We start from the raw sequence: 21,646 nt of genomic DNA, 5'->3' as shown, positions 1-21,646 counted from the left end.
CTGAGTCCTTGGGGCCAATGGAGTAAGTACCTAGAGGGTCTGGAGGCTGGGGGCCAGGTCATTACGATTGTCCAAGAGAAAATGCTCGCAAGCCTTGAAAGTGGTGTAGAATTCTGAGGAGAGGCCAGCCACGTTGGTGGTCACATAGTTGAGAAGTCCAGGGATGGCCTGGCTATAGTAGGATACCTGCAAGCCAGGAAACATCACTCAGAAAAATGGGGTGGGAGGACATAAGGGAGCCCCAAGCATGAGGTCCTGGAAATCAGTTATAAATCCCCAAAATCTTAAGTGCTAAAATCTTAGCTGCTCTGTCACCACACACTAACACTAGGCCCTGGAGGGTAGGAACAGAGTCTTTAGAGCCTAGCACAAAATCTTTTTAAAATCAAGGTGCCACCCAGCCACCTTAGACATAGGTTTAGGGCTTATTCTGCACATGACAACCCTGGCTGAGCCCACTGCCATGTGACCACCTATCTCTGATTGGAATGTTAGGGTGTGCTACTTGTCAGAGGCCCTGCCTGGAACATTCCAGGGGGCTGTCAGAGGCTTTAGTCCAATGGTGGACCGGTTTTACGCGCACATTTTTAGGCTACTTCTGAAAAATCATGTTAGGAATGCTCTGGGGGAAACCATTGTGTGTGTGCAGGACATCTCTACTTCCTCAGATCTCAGCCTCCTGAGTAGCTGGGATTATGGGTTCAGCAGCCACTTGTGCCAGTTTCTCCTGCATTTTCAGTCATTGGCTATGGGCTTTTATGGGTCCTCAGAGACAAATCTTCCCTAGACACAGAGCCAACAAGTATATGATATGCCGTTTTTTATATCAGAACCCAGGCCATGAGTTTTCTGAAAGCCCCTATCAGGGTCTCTGAATTACAACACCCCTTTTGTTTACCCCTGACACTCCTAGTTTTTCCCAGGCTGGGAGGAGGAGGAGGAGGAGGAGGATGGAGCACCGGGTCTGAAACTCCAGCCCAACATGGGGACTCACCTTAGTCAACTGGTCCCCCTCACGCCAGAGGCAGAAGCCGGAGCAGAGCGTCTCCCCACGCTGGTACTCTGGAGTCTCCCGATGTGTGGGCAGTGTGACTGACCTCAGTGCAATGACATAGGGGTCTCTGGGTGGCAGCAAAATGAGAAGGATGTGGGGATTGGCCACAGAAGGAGCTGAGGCCCTGCTCCCCTCCCTGGCACCTCTCAAAGCCTTGATGCCTGGCTCAGGACCAGGCTGAAAAGAGGCACCTGCAGGTCAGTAGCACTGGCTCACCAGGAACCACTGTCTCTTGTGGGTTTTCTGGAAAAGCCCCTCCACCATGAACATGCAAGGAAGGACTGTGTGCTTTGGGAATTTGCTGGTTCCTGTGGCCTGGCTATCCAACCTAGGGCAGAGCTGGCAGCCTCTGCAATGACAGGCTTTCAGAAGACAAGGGTGACCGCATGGGACCTTGAGCGAGGCAGCCTTGCTTTAGCACACAAGGGACTACACAGGAAATGCATTCATCTCCCACTTTACCCACAGTGGAACCATGGCAGCCCAGCAGGCTGGTGAGGTTGGGGCCTCATACCATGGGAAACAGCTGTGACTCCAAGCTGATGTACCCTCCCTGAGGAGAGAGGTGAGGCCTCCCCATCTGGCCACCTTTTGCACCCCACAGAGGGTAGGCACATACCCATTGTCACAGGGCTTCCGCCGTGAGGCCAGGATCACAAAGTCCCGGGGCTTGGTGTCCCCACCGAGAGCAGGGCTGATGACGTGGTAGATGGCGTCGTCCTCATCCACCTGCTGCACCAGCTCCACATTCCTGTGGAGAAGCTGGAGCTCAGGACTGGGAGCCCCACAGTCTGGGGGAGGGCTGGCCTGTAGGGATCCCCTGGGTGCTGTAGCCTCCTTGAAAAGCTTAGGTGCTGGGCACTTCACCCCCTGTGCAGATCACAGGGGGCAGCCAGGCCTAGCCACAGTGGACACATACATGAAGGCATACAAAGGCAGTCACACAAGCAAACACACAGCACACAGAGGCACACATATGCATGTACATAAACACAAAGGCACACAGGCACATGCATGAGTTTGCACACAAGAAACTATATAAACACAGAGGTAAACAAAGGTGCACATCTAAGCAAATGCAAACAGAGGTATACATCACCATGCATGCATACATAGGAACCTCCACATGCACACACAAAGGCACACACAGACATATACATATTGAGGCATGCACACAAGAAAACGCATATGCATAGAAGCACACAAAAGCAAAAAAAAAAAAACAGAACACACAACCTAACACACAGCTTCTGCTCACTTTAAGTGCAAGCCCACTGAAGGCCAGCAGGCTCAGAGCACGATGGGATATGCTCAACAGGAGATCTCCATCACCCCCGTTCCAACCCCCAATCCTGCCCCCCCATCCCTGGCCAGGCCTTGCTACGCTCTGACAGCGCCCCCACCAGGCCCTTACCGGTAGTGCTTGTCCCACTCTGGCCTCCTTCGCAGGTCAGAGAGCAGTATGAAAGCCTGGGCTGCATCTACCTGCACCACCATCTCCATGTGGAAGGAGAAGAACTTATCCTCCTCCAGGGTGTACAGACAGACCTGCAAGGGACAGAGGGAGGCCTCATTCCTATGCCCCTTTCTAGACTACACTGAGGTAAGCTACTGTAAGATGCTGGTGGACAAGGCTGGAGGACACGTGATGAACCTCTCTGACCCTCAGCCGTATCCCTGCACAAGTGGTTCTGGGAGAGGATTCACAAATGAACATGAAGTGCTTTAAAGGACAGTGACTGAGGCCACAGTACAATGGCGCTTCAGAGCCTCCGCCTCCAACCCCTAGGTGAAGTGACTTGTAGAAAGGCACTGACAGGAGTGGCAGAGCCCAGTGTGACAGGGGAGGAGACTGACTATGATATATTGCTTGCATGTGTGGAACTCTCATGGCGAAATCCTTCCTTATACAACTAACATAGGATAATTTTTTTAAGTGGCAGAGCCCCAACCTGTGGTTGTCTATATAGCCGGGGCAGAGGTTAAGGAGAAAGCAGCTGCAAAGAGAGCAGTAGACCAAGGTTGGGTGAGAATGGGAATGGGAAAGCTTGGGGCTTCTCAGCCAGACATCAGTGACTCATGCCTGTAATCCTAGGTTCAGAAGGTTAAAATCTAGAGGATCACAGTTCCAAGCCAGCTTGGGCAAAAAAGTTCATTAGACTCCATCTTCAAAATCTAGGCTCTGAGTTCACACCCCAGTACCACTAGAAAGAGAGAGAGACAGAGAGAGAGAGAGAATGAAAGAGGACGGAAGGAAGGAAGGAAGGAAGGAAGGAAGGAAGGAAGGAAGGGAGGGAGGGAGGGAGGGAGGGAGGGAGGGAGGGAGGGAGGGAGGAAGGAAGGAAGGAAGGAAGGAAGGAAGGAAGGAAGGAAGGAAGGAAGGAAGGAAGAGAAAGAGAGAGGGAGGGAGGGAGGGAGGGAGGGAGGAAAAAAAGAAACACTTCCCTACACAAGAGGTCCAAGAGAGCCCTGTTACTCGCCACTGACCACTTTTGGACACTAAGAAAGGAGAGTTAAGATGGGTGGACAGTCAGTTACCTGACCACTCTCCGAGGACAGAACCCAGTTGTCCTTAGCCACAAGCATCTTGAGTGAGGACACGTTGTTGTAGCTCAGGTAGACCTAGGAAGAGCACAGAGACAGAAAGTTACCCATTGCTCCAGACTCCAGCCATATTAGTGCAGGGAAAATTGGACCCTGAAGGGGCAGGTGCTGTAGCAAGACCCTGGACTTTAGGAGAGGAGGTCCAGTCCCTCCATGTAACCCTGGAAAAGTCACTCCACTTCCTGCTAATTGGGACACAGGCAAGCCCTTTGTGAATGGGGGCAACATCAGGCAACATAGAAGATTCCCGGTGGTCCATTCCCTTCAGGTCCCCTCCCAGCCCGCTCAGGCCAGTAGGGGAGGTAAAGGGCCTCCCTGCACCCCTGGGACACTGGGGATTTACCTGGTTGCTTGGGTCCCAGGGGACAGAGAGAGGCACCTCCGCCTGCTTACAGGACACAATGTACTTCCTGGGAGGAAGGAAAGATAACAGCGTGGGCCTCTTGGAAGGACAGTGACAGTGCTGTCCACGCGCTTTACCACCAGCCAGTGCCCAGACCCAGCAGGGTGGGGACTCCTGCCTTGTGGAGAAGTGTGGACACACGGAACCCAGAAAATAGCAGCCACAACATGTGACCTTAGACAGCACCTGAGGCAGCTGAGAGCAGACCAGCCAGCGAGGCAGCGTGGGACCGAGGCTCCAGCTCTACTCCATTGCTAATGGAGTACGCCTGTGTCTCAGTGTCCCCGTGTGGAGCACAGTGCATAGTATATGGCAAATGCTCCAGAAGTGTGGGGGGGGGTGCGCACGCGCGCGCATTCCAGTATGGGAATTTGTACTCAGAGCCTAGGTGCTGTCCCTCAGTTTTTTTTACTCAAGATTGACACTATGAGCTGTGGCTCCACTTCCAGCTTTCTGATGGTTAAGTGGAGATAAGAGTCGCCAGTGCAGGTGTGAGCCACTAGTGGGTGTCTGGCTATGCATGTGGTTCTTGTTCACAATGGTATGGATCCTGAGGCAGGCTTCCAGCACTCTACAGGAAGGAAGTTGACAGTGGCTTCAGTTCTTGAGCTACCGTGTCTCCTATCTAGACCTTTCTACATCTGCCCTCTCCGCTGCAGAGTCAGGGGATGCCCACAGGATTTCAGATCACCAAGATGTAGCTAGGTTCAAGGCGGACTGGTGATTGTGCCACCTGATTCCTCTGTTCTCAGTGTCCCCACCTGAACAATGAGCCATAAGACCATTGTGTGGTGAAATGCTGCACAGACCAGCCCCAGTGCAGCCCAGGAGCAACCATGAAGAGACACACTATCCCCCTTCCCTCTACCCACCTGTCCAGGCGGATCTTCTTCCTGGCACTGGCCTCTCGGTATCGACGCTCACCCTCCTGGGAAAGAATCAGGGATGGCTGCAGCAGGTAGCCTCACCCCTGCCTCTCACTGTCCCCTGGGGCTGGAGGAAGCTCAGCAGGCCAGACAGAAGGACAGGTCTCACTGGGACAGCTGGAGTTCAAACACTCCAGCCAGGGAAAGTTCAGAGCTGCAGCCCAGCTCCCCTCCGAGTCTCGTATAACCTTGGGAACATCAATTCCCCTGACCAGCCTCAGTTTCTTCCTCTGTAATATGGCTATCCTTAGAGGATGTACACAGTGGTACCCCGAACACCCATAAACCAGCCCTCCCCACCAAGTGATGTCCTTGAGTTCCCCCCACTCTTCCCAGCAGCCCCTGAGCTTTGCCCACTCGGTCCCTAATCTCAAGGAGGGCACAGAGGCTCGCAGAGCTCTGGGGTTTGCCCAAGGTTATAGAGTGTGGGGCAGAGCCAGAATCAGGACTCAGATGCCCATCTTGGAAGCCCACCTCTCTACCTACCACCACCTCTGCAGCCCCCACCTCATGATTTCTTCAGAAAGACAAGTGCCCCGGCAATGCGGGGTGCACTTCCCACTCTCACCACCAGCCAGCCATGCCGCCAATGGAAACTAAAGCTCTCTAAAGGCCCCATGAGAATGTGACAGGGGTGAGGTTCTGAACCCCTCTGCCCCCAAAGCCAGAGTTGTCCCCAATTCTGCAGAGTTGTGCAGGGTTCTTAACACCCAGTATCCACCAGACCCTTCTGACAGCCCAGAGTTCTGCCAGGCAAAGAAAGGTACCCTCCTTCACAGGGGACTCACAGTCACTCAAAGCTGCCTGTGCTTCAGCAGAGGAGCCAGCCCCTCATTCCCCCAGGCCCTGACAGGGATGGGGAAACCCTCACCCCATCTGAGCAGAGAGGGAAAGGAGGTGGGGTAGGGTGCCATGGTGCTGTCCCCACTTACCCCAGGCTGGGGCTTAATCCAGGGCAGCTTCAGAGGCTGGTCATCAGGGCCCAGGACTACAAAGGTCATGAAGGCACTGTTGATGTGTCGCCGATGGCTCTCAGCCTCCTGGCGGTAGGCCTCCACACACACACCCACCTCCATGCTGGGACAGGGAGGAAAGGAAGGCTGCACTCCTGCTGTCCACCTTCCCCAGGTCACACCCAATCTTGTCCATACACACATAGAGACACAGACATGCGCAAACCATGCACACATACCCTCCTGCAGTTCTTACAGCAAATTGGACCACAGCCCACTGAAGGAACCTAGGAGTCTAGTGTTATCAGTGCTAGCAGAGCACCTACTGTGTGCCTAGCCTGGGGAGACATAAATATGAAGAAACCTGCCAGGCTTATGCCTCTGGTTGGTAGCCAGGGCAATACACACACACACACACACACACACACACACACACACACACACACACACACACACACACACACACACACACACACACACACATTCCATAAGACTCGGTAGCCAGGGCAATACACACACACACACACACACACACACACACACACACACACACACACGTTCTATAAGACTCTTATCTCCCTACTTAGCAAAAAAGCCAGAAGTGGGAGTGTAGCTCAAGTGTGTAAACTGCCTCCCTTAAGTGAAAAACTAAGGGACAGCACCCAGACTTTGAGTTCAAGCCCCAGTACTGGCGCATGTGCACACACGCACACACACACACACACAAAAGGTGCAGTCAAACTTGAACCCACATCCCCCACCTTTAATGATGCCATGATGGTCTCTGAAATCACCAAAAACTATGCTTAAAGTCGGCTTTCATGGGAGAGAGGTATTAGAATTCAACCCAAAGGAAAGGACTCTGGGGACTCCTGCTTTAGAAAACACAGGGAGAGAGATCTGAACACTGAACACTGACAAGAATAAGCCTGGAGTCTCCAGTGACAAGAGCAGAGGAGAGAGACACACGCTGAGCATGTGGAACACTCTGAGACACAAGCCCAGGGCCTGGGGATCCTAGGGGAGGGGCCCTGACCTGGCGCCGAGGGCTGCTGAGCACAGGTGATACGCAAAGAGTGCTACGCATCAGGCAGGGCTCAGCCCAAGTCTTCAGGGTGAAGGGCTCCTAGCAAGTCTGAGTTAGTCTCTTCTAGGTCAGGATGTGCCCACAGCCCCTTCTTCACCCCCTCACCTGTGCTTGAAGGCGTTGTTCACAATGGCCTTGAGCACCAGTCGGTCCCCGACCTGGGAGGGGCCTCGGAAGTGGAACATCTCGATGGCCTTCAGCGTTGGGTGGCCCCGGCAGAGCCGGCTAAAGCAGACAGGGGAAATGGTCCGGCTTCAGCTGCCAGCTTGGGGCAGCCTCCTCCTGCCCTAGGCTGTCTTAGTCTGGGACCTCACATACTGCCTTCTCCCAACCTATTGACAGATCTGCACAGTGGCAGTCCCATTTCATGGCTTGGAATACTGCGGTCTATGTGCATGGCTAGAGAGGAGCTCAGTTTAGGAGACAGAAGAAAGCCTGGAGCAGAGCATGAGGGCAAATAATGTCACCATTTTCCTTTGCAACTTAATAGTTGGTGTCCCCACTTTTACACAAAAACCCTGCTGTCGCACAATACTACTTGTTATCTGAGGCCTGCTGAAGCACACCTCCTCCAGCAAGTTTTCTCTAACCTCCCAGACCCTCACCTTCACACTTACCACCCAGGCTGCCCCAAATGCTATTGCTAAATGTACTCTCCCAGGGTTAACCACAGAGGAAGGGCCTGAGGCAGACTTTAGGATGAGATGAGGAAGAATCTGCCTGGAAGAGGGTGTGGACTGCGCCTCACCTGGCTGCAATGGTGGCCACATTCTCCATCCACGCCATGATCTGGCCCCCAAAGGTGTTTCCCTGATGATTGGCATGGGGAGGCAAGACCAGCTCCACACTCTCTACACGCGTTTTCTCTGCTGGCACCATGTGACTGCAGTCTCTGCTGCCCACATCTGGCCAGGGAAGAGACACACAGAGGAGGCAGGAGGGTGAGACACTCCCCACAGCTGATCCTCCTTGGGTGCTACAGCATTCTTTCCACCCTGGGACTCAGTGCCCAGGAAACATGGGCACACACAAGCTAGCCCTGGGTGAGGAATGGGAGGATATGGGCCTGTCACAGTGCCAGGAGACAAGATCTAGCAGCCTGAATGCCAGTCCCAGCCTACACTAGCTGTGGGACCTCAGGCAGAACCAATACCACTCAGCTGCCCGTCTCTTAATAGCCAGATGTCAAATCTATCCCAACAGGACTGTGTGAAGGTGGCATGTGGACATGGCTATAAAGTACTTAGTTCCACACTCAGTGACTCTCCCTCCCATCCTGAATGATTTTTTTTCTTTTTTTTTGGTCAGGCATATGGGGCTTGAACTCAGGGGTCCTGGGCTTTGTCTGTGAGCAGTTTTGCTCAAGGCTACCACTCTACCACTTTGAGCTATAGCTCCACTTCCAGTTTTCTGGTGGTTAATTGGAGATAAGAGTCTCATAGAATTTCCTGCCAGGGATGGCTTTGAACCTTGAGCCTCCGATTTCTGACTCCTGAGTCCCTAGGAATATCATCAGCACCTGGCCCATGAATTATCTTTTTTATTTGTCCTGAAACTGCCTCTCTTTGTTTCAAGGAAGAACTCATGTTTAGAACATTCTAGATATTGGTAAAGAAGCCCAAGATTCCAATCTCTGGGCCTTAGCTAGACAACAACCTCTGTCAGGAGCACCTTTCCTGTTCTCTGTGAAAATCCTGGCAGGATTTTAATCAGGCCTTCATGTACTGATTCAGGACAAGTTCCAGGAGACATGAGGAGGGGGAATCAAGACATAAAAAAACATGTCCCTTTGGGGTAAAAATCGAGAACTAAGTAATACATAGTATACTTAAAGATGCAGAGAATACACCTGGAAAAATATTTTTAAAAAAGTAAAAACAAGTAACTAGTTGTTTCTGGAGAAGTGGCATGGGTTTTTGGATAGGAAGGAGTCTTGCTTTTTAACTGCATCTTCTTTGGGGAAAGTACATACTTACACAAAAATACTCTTAAATTATCCTAGAGATCTCTGGAATTTAGACTTTAAAGACACACTCATAGAACAGACACACTGATACACACACTCACACACAGAATTTGATTGCAATTTGAATTATTTGCAGAGAGGGAGAAACAAAGAGGAGTGGAGAGAATGATGAAGAGTGAATAATATCTGAACATATTCTGTCTATATATTTTTTTTTAAAAATCCAGCTGGGTTCTGGTGGCTCATACCTGTAATCCTATCTACTCAGAAGGCTGAGATCTGAGGATCATGGTTCTAAGCCAGCCAGGGTGAAAACAAAAAACAAAAAACCATGAATCTCATATCTCCAATTAACCACCAAAAGGCCAGAAGTGGAGCTGTAGTTTAAGTGTCAGAGTGCAAAAAAGCCCAGGGACAGCACCCAGGTCTTGAGTTCAAGCCCCAAATCCACGCTATAAAGAAAAAGAAAATCCTACAAGTCTCACGGGGCTGTAGGTCCGGCTCAAGCTATACAAAGAGCTTGGCTGGCAAGCACCATGCCTTGAGTTCAAACCAATTTAAAAAAGAAACACCTCACAAGTCTCTGTAGCCCAGATCAATACTACCTTCTGAAATTCTTTGGCTCCTAGAGGTCCAAAATCATTCTGAGGGGAATTCCCATTCATCTCTACACCATTCCAAATGCTGGCCCAGCACCCTGCTTTCCCAGACTTTGCGGCCAAGAAGGCTAGTGGAGTCCTGAATCACCAGGGGCCAGAGAGGTCCCTAGGATATTCCTCTTCTTTCCACCCACAGGCTCAGGGCAGGGGACAAGGAGCAAGGGGGCAGGGGTCATGCAGGCTACAGGCTACTCACCATCTTGGATGGCACAATGGGCCAGCAGGTCCTTGATGGTGTCCGCATAGACCAGCCTCATGCGCCTGCGCTCAGCTGCTACACCATGTTCAGTCTTTTCCTCCTCTGTCCTTGGTATGACCTGTTTCAGCTTCACCTGTTGGCCAGGGGACAAGTGGGGGCTACTCAGGACAAGATTTTTCCTTTTCTTTTCTTTTCTTTTTTGTAATTTGCCAGTACTGGGGCTTGAACTCAGGACCTGGGCACTTTCATTGAACATTTTTGTGCTCAAGGCTAGTGTTCTACCACTTGAGCCACAGCTCTACTTCCAGCTGTCTGTGGTTAATTAGAGATAAGAGTCTCATGGGCTGGGAAGGTGGCTCAGTGGTAGAGTGCTTGCCTCACATGCATGAGGCCCTGGGTTCCATTCCTCAGTACCATATAACAGTGGTAGAGTACTAGCCCTGAGTTGTAGAGCTGAGGAACAGTACGACATAACAGAAAAAGTTGGAAGTGGCGCTGTGGCTTAAGTGGTAGAGTGCTAGCCCTGAGCTGTAGAGCTGAGGGACAGTGCCCAGACCCAGAGTTCAGGCCCCATGACCAACCAAAAAATAAATAAATAAAGTCTCATGGACTGTCCTTCCTGGGCAGGCTTTGAGCTGTGATCCTCAGATCTCATACTTCGGAATAGCTAGAATTACAGACATGAGCCACCAGCACTCCACTCAGGACAAGTTGTCTAAAGCAGCCCAAGGCCCTGTTTTCTACAACTACCTCATATCTGAGGTTGACCCCCTCCCCAGGCTGCCACAAGGTTTAGGGCCTCCTCTCTTTTGTGGCCACCTTCCTGCTTCCACCTTCACCTCATACATCGTGTTTATCTTCCTAATGACCCTGCAGGATGCAGGGTCTTGGGCAAAGACCCAGAGAATATGGGGTCACTAGAACATGAGGAATGCTGGTGTGAGATATATAGGAAGAGCTGGGGGAAAGGAGAAGGAGGAATGGAGCTGGATCCCTGGCCTGGCCTCCCGTGACAGGCAGCCCAGAGTGGCAGGAGGCACGACCTACCTTGGAGAGCTCCCGATGGGCCACAAAGGTGGCCAAGGCCTTACATACACTCCACTGCTTCTCAGAGCACAGGTCCTCGGAGGTCACCTGGATGCCCACCTAGAGAGGTAGAAGAGGCAGGTGGGAGGAGTGAGGCCCGTGCGCACGACACTGGCAGTGTCACCCAGGCAGGGCCTGAGTGACAGGTTTCTCTCTCATCTGCCAGACCTGGAAGGCCAGGGACCTCAGTTAGTTCTGGCTCTTGTCTTTGGCTTCCGGAAAACCTTGGGCAACTCACTTGCCTTCTCTCGTCTTGATTTCCTCATCTGGAAAATTGGAGGGGTCACAGCCACCCTGGAGAGTTACTGAGAGGATTAACATGGGGCCCCTATTCATGAAAGGGATTCAGTAAGTAAATGTTGGCTAAATTTAGAAGGTAGATGCCTGAGGTGCCTAGGGAATACCTGGGTATTTGAGGGGTTCCCAGGGGCAGAGGCAGGCCACTGCTATCCAGCCTGGATGACCGGGTGAAGCAACCTAGGCCCAAGGCATTCCCCTGCACTCAAAGTGTTCCCAATGAACATCCCATACCTACAACACAGGAGCCCCAGTACACTCTAAGAAGAGTGAGCAGAGCCTTGGGAGGTGAGATAACGGCCAAAACTCAGCACTGGCCCACTGGAGCCACTGGAGCCCTGGACCAGACAGCTCTGCCAGCCTCCATTCCTATACCACAGGCTACCACCGGCTACTGACTGACTGGCCGGCCCTGACAGCATCCAGGAAGTTCAGAAGCCTGAGGCAAGTCCCTTTCCCTTCCCAGGTCTCTGTTTTCCCTCTGTGCAATGGAGCATTGGCCCAGAAGGTTCTGGGTTCTCACAGCTCTATCAGATGGCTCAGAACTCTGGGCCAGGGGCTGTGAGGACAGAGAGGAGGACAGCCATCTCCCACCCCCAGGCAGGGCCACCCCACACACCTCCATGCTCGAGTTGAAAGCTCGGTTCACCTTGGCTTTGATATTCACCACTTGGCCAACACTGGAGAGAGGAAAGCAGGTGGTGAGCCTTCCAGAAAGGACAGGAGAGGGAACTGGGGACTCTGATACCCGTGGCCTATGCGGGGTGGGGGTGGGGGTGGCTGGCCAGAGGCTCCAGAACACATTCACATCGTTGATATCACCAAGACACCCAGCCAGTTTCACCAGCCATCTTATGAAGCTATGTGGCTGATGTCTCCCCTTCCTGCTTTTCTTTCTCCCATCCAGGTAGTGCTGAACTTCTTTTTGCCCTTGGCTCTCTCCTCAGGGAATCCCTCTTGCACACCAGTCACTCTCCAACATTTCTTCCCATAGGCTGACCTCTGTCTCCCAGCCCTTACGGCCACTGCAACAATGGCCATGTGGCTATGTCGTTTGTTTTTGTTTTCTCTTGTTTTGCAGTACTGAGGGTCAAACCCAGAACCTTGTATACCAGGTAAACACTCTACCACCAGGTGCACCACTTGCCCAAAGGGCCATATGTTTTGCTCACCTTTGACTCTTGAGTCTCAGGACATAGCATCATGTGGGTCCTCCCTGAACAGTGGCAAGCTAAATCAATAAATTTACATTTATTGAATGTCTACTAAGTGAAAGAGTTGAGAGAGAGAGAGAGAGAGAGAGAGAGAGAGAGAGAGAGAGAGAGAGAGAGAGAGAGAGAGAGAGAGGGAGAGAGGGAGAGAGGGAGAAAGGGAGAGGGAGAGAGGGAGAGAGTAGACAGGGAAAAGGAAAGGTTTTCTTTTTTGGTAGTATTAGGGTTTGAATTCAGGGCCTTGCATGGAAAAGGAAACATTTGAAGAAGGCCCACTATTTGCCAGGTACCATTTCTGAGTCTCAAAACAAGTATGACAGGTGGGTCTAGGAGGGATTAAACATCAAGGAGGTTAGCCATTTTTCCCAAGGTCACTCAGCTCACGGATGACGTGGCCAGGATTCTCAGCTGATTGTGTTAGCTGGTACCATTCCCTTTTATTCCAGCTGTAGCCCATCATCACTGTCGTCATTCCTACCCATCCCCAGGGAGCCAGCATGCTGCCCTGTGCCTGACTAGAAGCAGTAGCAGCCCAGCTCGTGCCCAGTCAATGGGCTGTGGGGGTGAGGGCAGGAGGCTGACAGCCAGTCACCATGTGACCTCAAGCAGCCCTTTCACCTCTGTGCACCTCAGCTGGTGAACATGCAGCACACAGGACTATCTCCTCCCGTGCCTGAAAGGCTCCATTCCCAGGGGCTGCTGGTCAGTGGGCTGCACTGAGTCACAGAGGCCTATCGGATTCCATAGTGCTCGACCTTGACTGTCACACCCCAAGAGTCATGTCACCTCTCAGGGTCTTTCCTCATGAGGAAGGTACAGAGAGCTCATGTGCACTGCCTGCACCTATAAGGACAGGGAGAGAGGCAAGGTGACTCAGCCAGCACGAGGCCTGGCGCTGTGAGCCCCAGGAGCTTCCCCAGTGCTGGCACTCAATTTCCATGAGTGTTTTTTAGGGGCACTGACATAGAGGAAGATCATTTGTAGGAGACACCTGCTAACATGCGGAGGGACAAAGTGCCATGTCTACAACTCACTTTCAAATGGTTCAGAGATAGACCAGACAGAAAAAAATCTGCCCTGTTATTTATCCATTTGTAGATAAAGCAAGCTGAGCAAAATGCTAATCATTAAATCTCAGTAACAGTGACCATTTTACTACTCAGTTTTCTATATGCTTAGAAAGGGCTGTGTGTGTGTGTGTCTGGGTGTGTGTCTGTGTGTCTGTGTGTGGCTGTGTGGCTGTGTGTCCTGGGGCTTGAACTCAGGGCCTGCACGCTGTCTCTGGCAAGGCTAGCACTTTACCACTTGAGTCATAGCTCTTCTTTTGTTAGGTTTTTTTTTCTGGTTAATTGAAGATAAGTACCTCAGACTTTCTTTCCCCAGTTGGCAACAAACTGCAGTCCTCAATTAAAATGAGGAACTAGCCGGGCGCTGGTGGCTCACGCCTGTAATCCTAGCTACTCAGAAGGCTGAGATCTGAGGATCGCGGTTCAAAGCCAGCCTGGGCAGGAGAGACTGTGAGACTCCTATCTCCAATAAACCACCAGAAAACCGGAAGTGGCGCTGTAGCTCAAGTGGTAGAGTGCTCACCTTGAGCTGAAGAGCTGAGGGACAGCGCCCAGGCCCAGAGTTCAAGCCCCACGACCGACAAAAAAAAATAAAATAAAATAAAACAAAATAAAATAAAATGAGGAACTAATAGCCATGACCTCATAATGTTGCTCTGAGTATCAAATACATTCATATATCAAAAGGAATTCTAAGCCAGATACTAGTGGCTCATGCCTGTAATCCTAGCTACTCAGGAGTCTGGGATCCAGAGAATCTAGCCAGCCCAAGCAGAAAAATTCTCAAGATTCCATCTACAAAATAACCAGCAAAAAGCTGGACTAGTTACATGGCTCACATAGTAGAGGGCTAGTCAAGAAAGAAAGCCAAGTAAATATGAGGCTCTAAATTAAACTCTAGTACCAAGGAGGGGAAAAGATATCAGAAGTGGTTCACTAATTGTATCAAAGGTACCCTAAATTTGTAAGATATCCATAACAGGGGAACTGGAAATATGATATATGGGAACAAAGGAGGCCAGACACTGGGTTCTGATTCTCACAGCCAGTGGTTATATTCAGAAATTTCTCTCTTTTTTCTTATATCTGAAACTATTGTAAAATAAAAGGTATCTGAGAAAGTATAACAAAGCAGCCACATGCCAGATCTCATTATGAGTGTGGAATGTCCCACATTTTTGTTGTTGATGTGCTAGGGATCAAACCTACGGCTTTGCCCATGCTAAGCAAACACTCTACCACTGAGCTACACTCATAGCCCATTTTCTCATTTCCCGTGGACATGATGTTTCTTACATCTGCCTCTCCTGCAGACTAGAAGCTCCTGGGCTGAGAGATTATACTCCAGGGAACTCTGCTTTCAATCACAGCAAGGCCGTGGTCCAGAAAGATGCCCAACTAATTTTAAGTACGTCATGACTAACTGATGGGTACTGGGACTGGCTAAGCTTTCTCCTTAATGGTGACACCCAAAGCACCTAGGCAGGCCTGATAAGGCCTATGCACTTGATGTCCTAGGTACAGGCAGCACATTTAGGAGCAGGACCAGAGATAAGAACTCTGTGCGCAGGCCCTGTAGCCTGTGCTGAACCAAGGGCTTAGCATGGACCTTTCATCCCAGAAGCAGGATAGTGACCCAGTGGCAAAGCCCTGGGAAACAAGCTCTGTGCAGTGGAATAAAGAGCTTTCCAACCAGTACCCATTACTGAATAAAGAAGAAAATCCAGACCTAGGAGTGCATGCTTATAACCCCAGCCCTCAGAAGACTGAGGTAGGAGGATTGCAAGACCCCCAACTACATTTAAAAAGGGGAAAGGGTCCACTTTCATAATGAATTCCTCACAGTATAAATAGGATGGCTGGCTAGGCTTTGCCAAGAGTCTTTGTCTAGGGCTTCTCTGCAGAACAGTAACCACTGACACACAGAGAACACAAGTCTGAACTCAAAAGTCATTGGGCACTGATGGTTCATGGCTGCAATAATCCTAGCTACTCAGGAGACTAAGATCTAAGGATTGAAGCTTAAAGCTTGCCCAGGACAAAAACAAAAAACAAAAAAAAACTAGTGAGACTGGTTTTTTTTTTGGTCAGTCACGGGGCTTGAACTCTGGGCCTGGGCACTGCCCCTCAGCTCTTGGGCTCAAGGCTTGCGCTCTACCACTTGAGCCACAGTGCCTCTTCCAGTTTGCTGAGTGGTTTATTGGAGATAAGAGTCTCATGGACTTTCCTGCCAGGGCTGGCTGTGAACCATGATCCTCAGATCTCAGCCTCCTGAGTAGCTAGGATTACAGGCATGAGCCACTGGCGCCCGGCCTATAGTAAGACTCTTATCTCCAATTAATCAGCAAAAAGCCAGAAATGGAGATGTGACTCAAGCGGTATAGCATTAGCCTTGAGTGGAAAAAGCCAAGCAAGAATGCAAGACCTTGAGTTCAAGACCCAGCACCTCCCCAAAAAAAGGCATTCTCTGTTCTCTGAGCCAGTCTAAGTCTTTCCATTTCACAGATAAGAAAACTGAGGCCAAAATCACACAGAACACTGTGACAATATCTCAGCAACTTCCCACTACAAATGGGTAAAACCCACTCTGTGACACGCAGCAGCAGGCAGCGCTAGCCCCACTGCTGTCCCAGAGAACCCCATAGATGGGTCTTTGCTTCCTAAAGGCCGTCCTCAACCCATTTTCAAAGGCCATCAGTCAGTTGAATCAGGCTTCAAGCAGCACAGAACCTGGGCAGAGGTGACAGAAGGGACAGTCCAGGGCTTGTGATGGGAGATCAGATGGACCATGAAGCAGAAAGGGCTGCTTACCTAATAGTGTGCTCAAAATAGATGTCATCCATGGAGGCTGTGACACAGGGGCAGCCGGCATGCTTCTCCGCTGGCATTGGGACAAGAAAGACAGTCGTTAGGGGCTGGGAAGGTGGCTCAGTGGTAGAGCGCTTGCCTTGCATGCTCAAGGCCCTGGGTTCGATTCCTCAGCACCACATAAGCAAAAAGAAAAAAGCCGGAAGTGGCGCTGTGGCTCAAGTGGTAGAGCGCTAGCCTTGAGCTGAAGAGCTGAGGGACAGCGCCCAGGCCCAGAGTTCAGGCCCCACGACCGGACCCAAAAAAAAAAAAAAAAAAAAGAAAGAAAGACAGTCGTTAGCAGGCTCCTCACATCACACGGCACTCTGATCGAGTGTCTCCTCCTCAAGAAGCTTCTCTATCTGCATGAGTACCCTACCTACTCCCTACTCATTGGCTTCCTGTCCCTCTTACCCTCACCCTCTGGAACCCCTTCCTGCACCCAGAACTAGATCAGGGCCATTCACCTGTGGGCTGGATACAGATACAAGAGAAGATCAGAATGAGCGGCCACACTCATCTCTCTCCTGGCAGTTTTCAACCTATGAAGCAGCCAGGTTGAAGACTACACCATATGGCTGTAGAGACCTGGGCACAATACCAACCCCTAGCCTAGGGTGGGGGGATGGGGAATGAGGTATAAGCTGCACCAGCACTGTGACATGAGAGGACATTTCAGGCAGGGGGGACTGGCATGGGCCAAGGCCAGGAGGAGGAACAAGTATGACAACTGGAAGACAGTAGCCATCTTTGGAAAAGCCTTCTGCTCTGGGTCTTGGGGCAGTGGCGGGGGGGGGGGGGGGAACGCTGTGCCGATCACCTGAGAGGCAGGCCGTGGTGTCAATCCACTTGAGCAGCTGCCCAATACTCAGCTCGCCGCGCTGGTTGGTGTGGCAGGGAAGCACCAACTGGCTCATCTGCACCTCTGTGGGATTCCGGTACCCCTCACCCCCCACCATGGTGTCCTCTTCCTCTGCACGTGGGATTGACTTCCTGGATGTGCGGCTTGAGAACACGGAGGCCAGGCCCTAAGGACAGGTGGTGATGGAGAGTAAGCTCTCTGCAGATTTCCCAGGACTGCCCAGCCCCAAGACTGAGGAGGATGAAGACCTGAGGAAGATGAGAAGCAGCCCAGAGCCACCTCCAACCAAGCCCACAGAGAGTGACCACTATCTCCAGCCACAGTCTCAGAGCCAGGGATTCTGTGGATGCCACCTGTGGCCACCATCTAGCCAACAACACTATCGGCTGAATTTAACCTCAAATTGGGGGATGGGGTTGTGGAAAACCAAGGCTGAGCATCTACCTCTTCTCTCTCCAGCTTGTAGGCTGATTTTTCAAAGTTTTACTCTGCATTGATCTTGGGTTTTTTTGGTACTGGGGTTTGAACTCAGGGCCTATATGTGCTACGAAGACACACTGCCCACCTGAGCGTTGAGAACCTGATGCTGAAAGGTGTCAGTCATTTGGGACAAGCACTATGTGATCCATTCATGGGGGTCCTCAGAGCAATTCGTAAGACACAGTATGCTGGTTCCTGGGGCCCAGGAAGCACAGAATGGGGAGTTAGGAGTTCAACTTGAGAAGATGAAAACGTTCTGGAGATGGTTAGTGGTGGAGATTGTCCAACAATGTAAATGTATTTAATGCCTTTGAAGTACAGTTTCCTTACAAATATATAAAAACATAAGTGGTATAAATATTTTAAATGAGGAAATTGTCAGACTATACTTAAAAAAGCAAATCCTAACTAGATGCTGGTAGCTCTTACCTATGATCCTAGCTACTCAGGAGGCTGAGATCTGAGGATTGCCATTTGAAGCCAGCCCAGACAGGAAAGCCTGTGAGATTCTTACTTCCAATTAACTACCAAAAAGCCAGAAGTGGAACTGTGACTCAAATGGTAGAACACAAGTCTTGAGAAGCTCAAGGATAGTGTCTAAGTCCCAAGTTCAAGCACTAGGACCAGCACACACACACACACACACACACACACACACACACACACAGAGCCCAATCATAAAGAGGGAGGGAAGGCTAGGGATGGAGCTCAGTGACAGTTTGTCCTGCCCTTCCCCGCAAAAAAGGCCAAATGGGTATAATGGCATCCATCTATAATCCCAGCTTGGAAGAGTTGAGGTAGGAGAATCTGAACCAGACAGACTATATATTGAGACTCTATCAAAAAGAAGGAAAAGTGGGGGGAAGAGAACAAGGAAGGAGGGAGGGAGAAAGGGAGGAAGGCAAGGAGGAAAGAAGGAAGAGAAGGAGAGAGGAAAGGAAGATGGGGAAGGAAAGAAAGAAGGAAGAAAGGAAGGAGAGGAGGGAGGGAGGGAGGGAAGAAGAGAAGAAGAGAGGGAGGAAGAAAAAGAGAGGAGCTGGAGAAAAGGTTGGAAGGAAAAGTCTCCTCCCCTTCCAGTACCCTTCCTACTCAGGAGGCCCAGTGGGCGAGCAAGCTCTGGGGCAGTGGAGCCTCTGAGATTGTTCCAGTAAAGTGAGCCACAGCGCGTAGCTCAGGTTTCGTGCCCACAGGCCCCTCTCAGCTCTTTCTTTCCTGAGCCTCCAGTGGGCACTACACCTTCAGCTCTGGGATCTATTGACTGTGAGGGCTCCAGGCAGCCACAGATCAGCTGTCTGATCCAAGGCAGGACTGCTGTAGCTGCCAGCTGGTGAATCAGCAAAGAAAGCCCTTCAAACTCACATATGGGGATGAGGTTTCACGCTCTTATGGGTTTCCCTATACAGCCCAGGCTGGCCTCAAACTTAAATCTCAGACAGAAAGTGGCCATGCCTGTCATTCCCTCAGATGGAAGGGACCTGAAAACACCTCTCTGGACTGTCTAGTCACTGTAAACTCCAGAGCCAGACTAACCTGCACATGTGAGAAAACCAAGCAGGGCCAGGCAGTGAGTTCAATCCTTCTGGCCATGCCAACTATGCTGCGGTGGTAACAATCACAGTGAACATTTATACGGCAATAACACATTGTGTATTCTTCTAAGCATTTTCATATATTAATTAGATTTAATATACACATCAATCTGTGTGATGAGTACAATATTATCCTCATCTTACTGACAAGGCCCAGATAAATGGCAAAGCCCAGCAGCAATCCCAGATGTCCAGCTGTCAGTCTGAGCTCCCATCTACCACACACACTGCTGTCCATCCTCCTGGGGCTACATGATAAAAGGACCAGAGCCCTGGGTCTAGGATGCATCATGACCATAGCTGCAGGACAGGGCAGCACTGGCTCTTTGGATGATTTATCCCGCATGGGTCCCATAGCTAATTCAATAAATCCAAAACACAATGGGTGACTTGCTCAAAATTCCTGATCCCTAAAATGGTAGACCTGGGACTTGAACCAGGTCTGTCTGGCCCAGAACTGCTACTGGTTCCCAGACACACAGCTCATTCCCAAAGCCCAAGTGTCAGGCACAGTGCCGGGCAGCAAGGAGAGGAGGGCAGTGGCTCCAGGAGTAGTCAGCTTAAGTGGGGGCTTCTGGGGTGCCAGGCTGCTTAGTTTTCAGGCTCTTGCAGGGAGCTTGAATGTCCAAGCAGCAGGGCTTGTTGCCATGGTAACCACTGCCAAGGCGTTTGCAGCCTGGCTGTGCACTGGGGCCTGCATGGATGACTTTCTGGGTATGGAAGTGGGTAGAAGGAAAAAGTGGGAAGACTATATTTGCTTGTTCTTCTGGGAAGAATACTGTAGAAAGAAGCACTAGAGAGAGCTGAAGAAATGCAGGAGGCAAGATACAGAGGGCAAGCCAGCAGAAGAAAAAGAGCCGATGGTCCAAGGTTCCTGGGCTATAGTCAGACTATACCATATCTGGCTGGATGTTCACTAAGAAGGCAGGACTAGGAATCAGTGGTCCATCTTACAGGTGAGAGACAGGATGGACAGAGCCCTGGGCAGCAGTCAGCAGCAGCCTGAGTTCCTGTCCTTTACCTCTTATTGTAGGTCAGTCCTGACTCCCAAAAATCTCCTGTTTCCAGTGCTACACTTCCTGGAAGTAGCACTTCCAGTGCTACATGCCTGGAAACAGTGTCTTTGCCTCATTTATCCATTCATTCCATCATTTAGTCATTCATCAATCACCTCCTGTGCATGGGGCCCTTGGGCCAAACACCATAAATTCAAGACAAATTAGGCCTAGAAGGATTTGCCACATAGTAGGACTTCATCAAAAGCTTACAGAGGGATGACCAGAAGCAGACTTGAATATAAATCATTCCCAGTAAAGAAACTGGGCAGTCCAGTTTCTCCAACAGACAGAAATACAGTGCTTGTGCAAACAGACCTGAGCCCCTGCCTAAAGTGGAGTGAGGACCTCATTCCTACTCTCCCCAAACTCCTCTCGAAGGAAGGGGACACAGGCTAGGCTAGTGCACAAGCAGTGGGTACAGAGAGGCTCAGGTGGTTCCAGGCCAAGGCTTTCAGAGTCTACCTCCTTCCTTGGGTTCCTAGTCAATCTGCCCTTGCCAGGGCCAGGCCATGCCAAGCCTCCCAGCCCCATGGTAGGCATCCAGCCAGTCAGGAGGCAGGGGTGTGTGCAGTCAGGCAAGGTTTGGCCAATTGGACCCCAGAGTAAGGCCACTCCTCCCAAGAGAACAGAGATCCTGGCTGCAGCTAGGGTCTGGGCTACAGACAGAGCCCTGATAGCTGACATGGCCAAGACACCAGAAGAGGGCTTGCAGAGGTCACAGACCTGCTCTCTCAGACCTCAACCATGCCACACCCTGGCCCAAGGCCACAGCAGACCTGGCTAGATTTGATAATCCTAGACTAGGTGTGAGCTGAGGCACCAAGTGCCCCCTCTTGGCTGGAGTCACCTCATAGAGTCAGATCAGGGAAGCCTATGTGGCCGAACCCCTCAAAGCTGGGGATAAAGCAGGGAGAAAAAGGCTGGTCCAGTGTCTATCAACCAATGAGAAGCCAAGATAAGTCCCTTGGGCCAAATCCCTGTCACCCAATCTGACAGTAGACTTCATCCTGACTTCCTCCCACCCTTACAGGCTCAGTAGACCCCATGCCCTTGCCAGTCCAGACTCCTGCACTGCTGATGAGGATATTCAGCCTCCCAGTGCTCCAACCTCCCATCCTCCACACAGAACCCAACGGGGTTGTTCAAAAAAAAAAAAAAAAGTCAACTTGCTCAAGCACAGACACCCACTTGATCCCACGTTGCAAGACGACAAGGTCAAATCCTCCCGACTCCTCCCATCCCAGGGCTACGCTGTTCACTTGGCCCTGGGGTCCACACAGACCTTTCTAAAGAGCAAC

The 21,646-nt window shown here is 51.0% G+C and overlaps 1 protein-coding gene across 1 annotated transcript in view; it reads right to left on the bottom strand.

Moving 5' to 3' along the window:
• Window positions 1-29: 29 nt before the first annotated feature.
• The window catches only part of Acot11 (acyl-CoA thioesterase 11), a 39,077-nt gene continuing 17,460 nt past the window's right edge, over window positions 30-21,646 (bottom strand). Inside the window, exons 2-16 of the mRNA XM_069987121.1 lie at window positions 17,180-17,387; window positions 16,324-16,393; window positions 11,854-11,914; window positions 10,899-10,997; window positions 9,849-9,984; window positions 7,776-7,932; window positions 7,133-7,252; window positions 5,920-6,064; window positions 4,934-4,989; window positions 4,002-4,068; window positions 3,593-3,676; window positions 2,469-2,602; window positions 1,674-1,805; window positions 995-1,121; window positions 30-186 (exon numbers count right to left, since the gene is read on the bottom strand). Of these exons, the coding sequence (XP_069843222.1) occupies window positions 31-186; window positions 995-1,121; window positions 1,674-1,805; window positions 2,469-2,602; window positions 3,593-3,676; window positions 4,002-4,068; window positions 4,934-4,989; window positions 5,920-6,064; window positions 7,133-7,252; window positions 7,776-7,932; window positions 9,849-9,984; window positions 10,899-10,997; window positions 11,854-11,914; window positions 16,324-16,393; window positions 17,180-17,387 (1,752 nt within the window). The 3' untranslated portion in view covers window position 30. The remainder of the gene's footprint in view (window positions 187-994; window positions 1,122-1,673; window positions 1,806-2,468; window positions 2,603-3,592; window positions 3,677-4,001; window positions 4,069-4,933; window positions 4,990-5,919; window positions 6,065-7,132; window positions 7,253-7,775; window positions 7,933-9,848; window positions 9,985-10,898; window positions 10,998-11,853; window positions 11,915-16,323; window positions 16,394-17,179; window positions 17,388-21,646) is intronic.

This window comes from Dipodomys merriami, unplaced genomic scaffold (genome assembly GCF_024711535.1).
Source record: "Dipodomys merriami isolate MVZ:Mamm:240054 unplaced genomic scaffold, mDipMer1.0.p SCAF_34, whole genome shotgun sequence".
NCBI lineage: Eukaryota > Metazoa > Chordata > Mammalia > Rodentia > Heteromyidae > Dipodomys > Dipodomys merriami.
The sequence above is the reverse complement of the archived record's forward strand: the minus strand, read 5'-3'. Positions and strand labels throughout refer to the sequence as shown.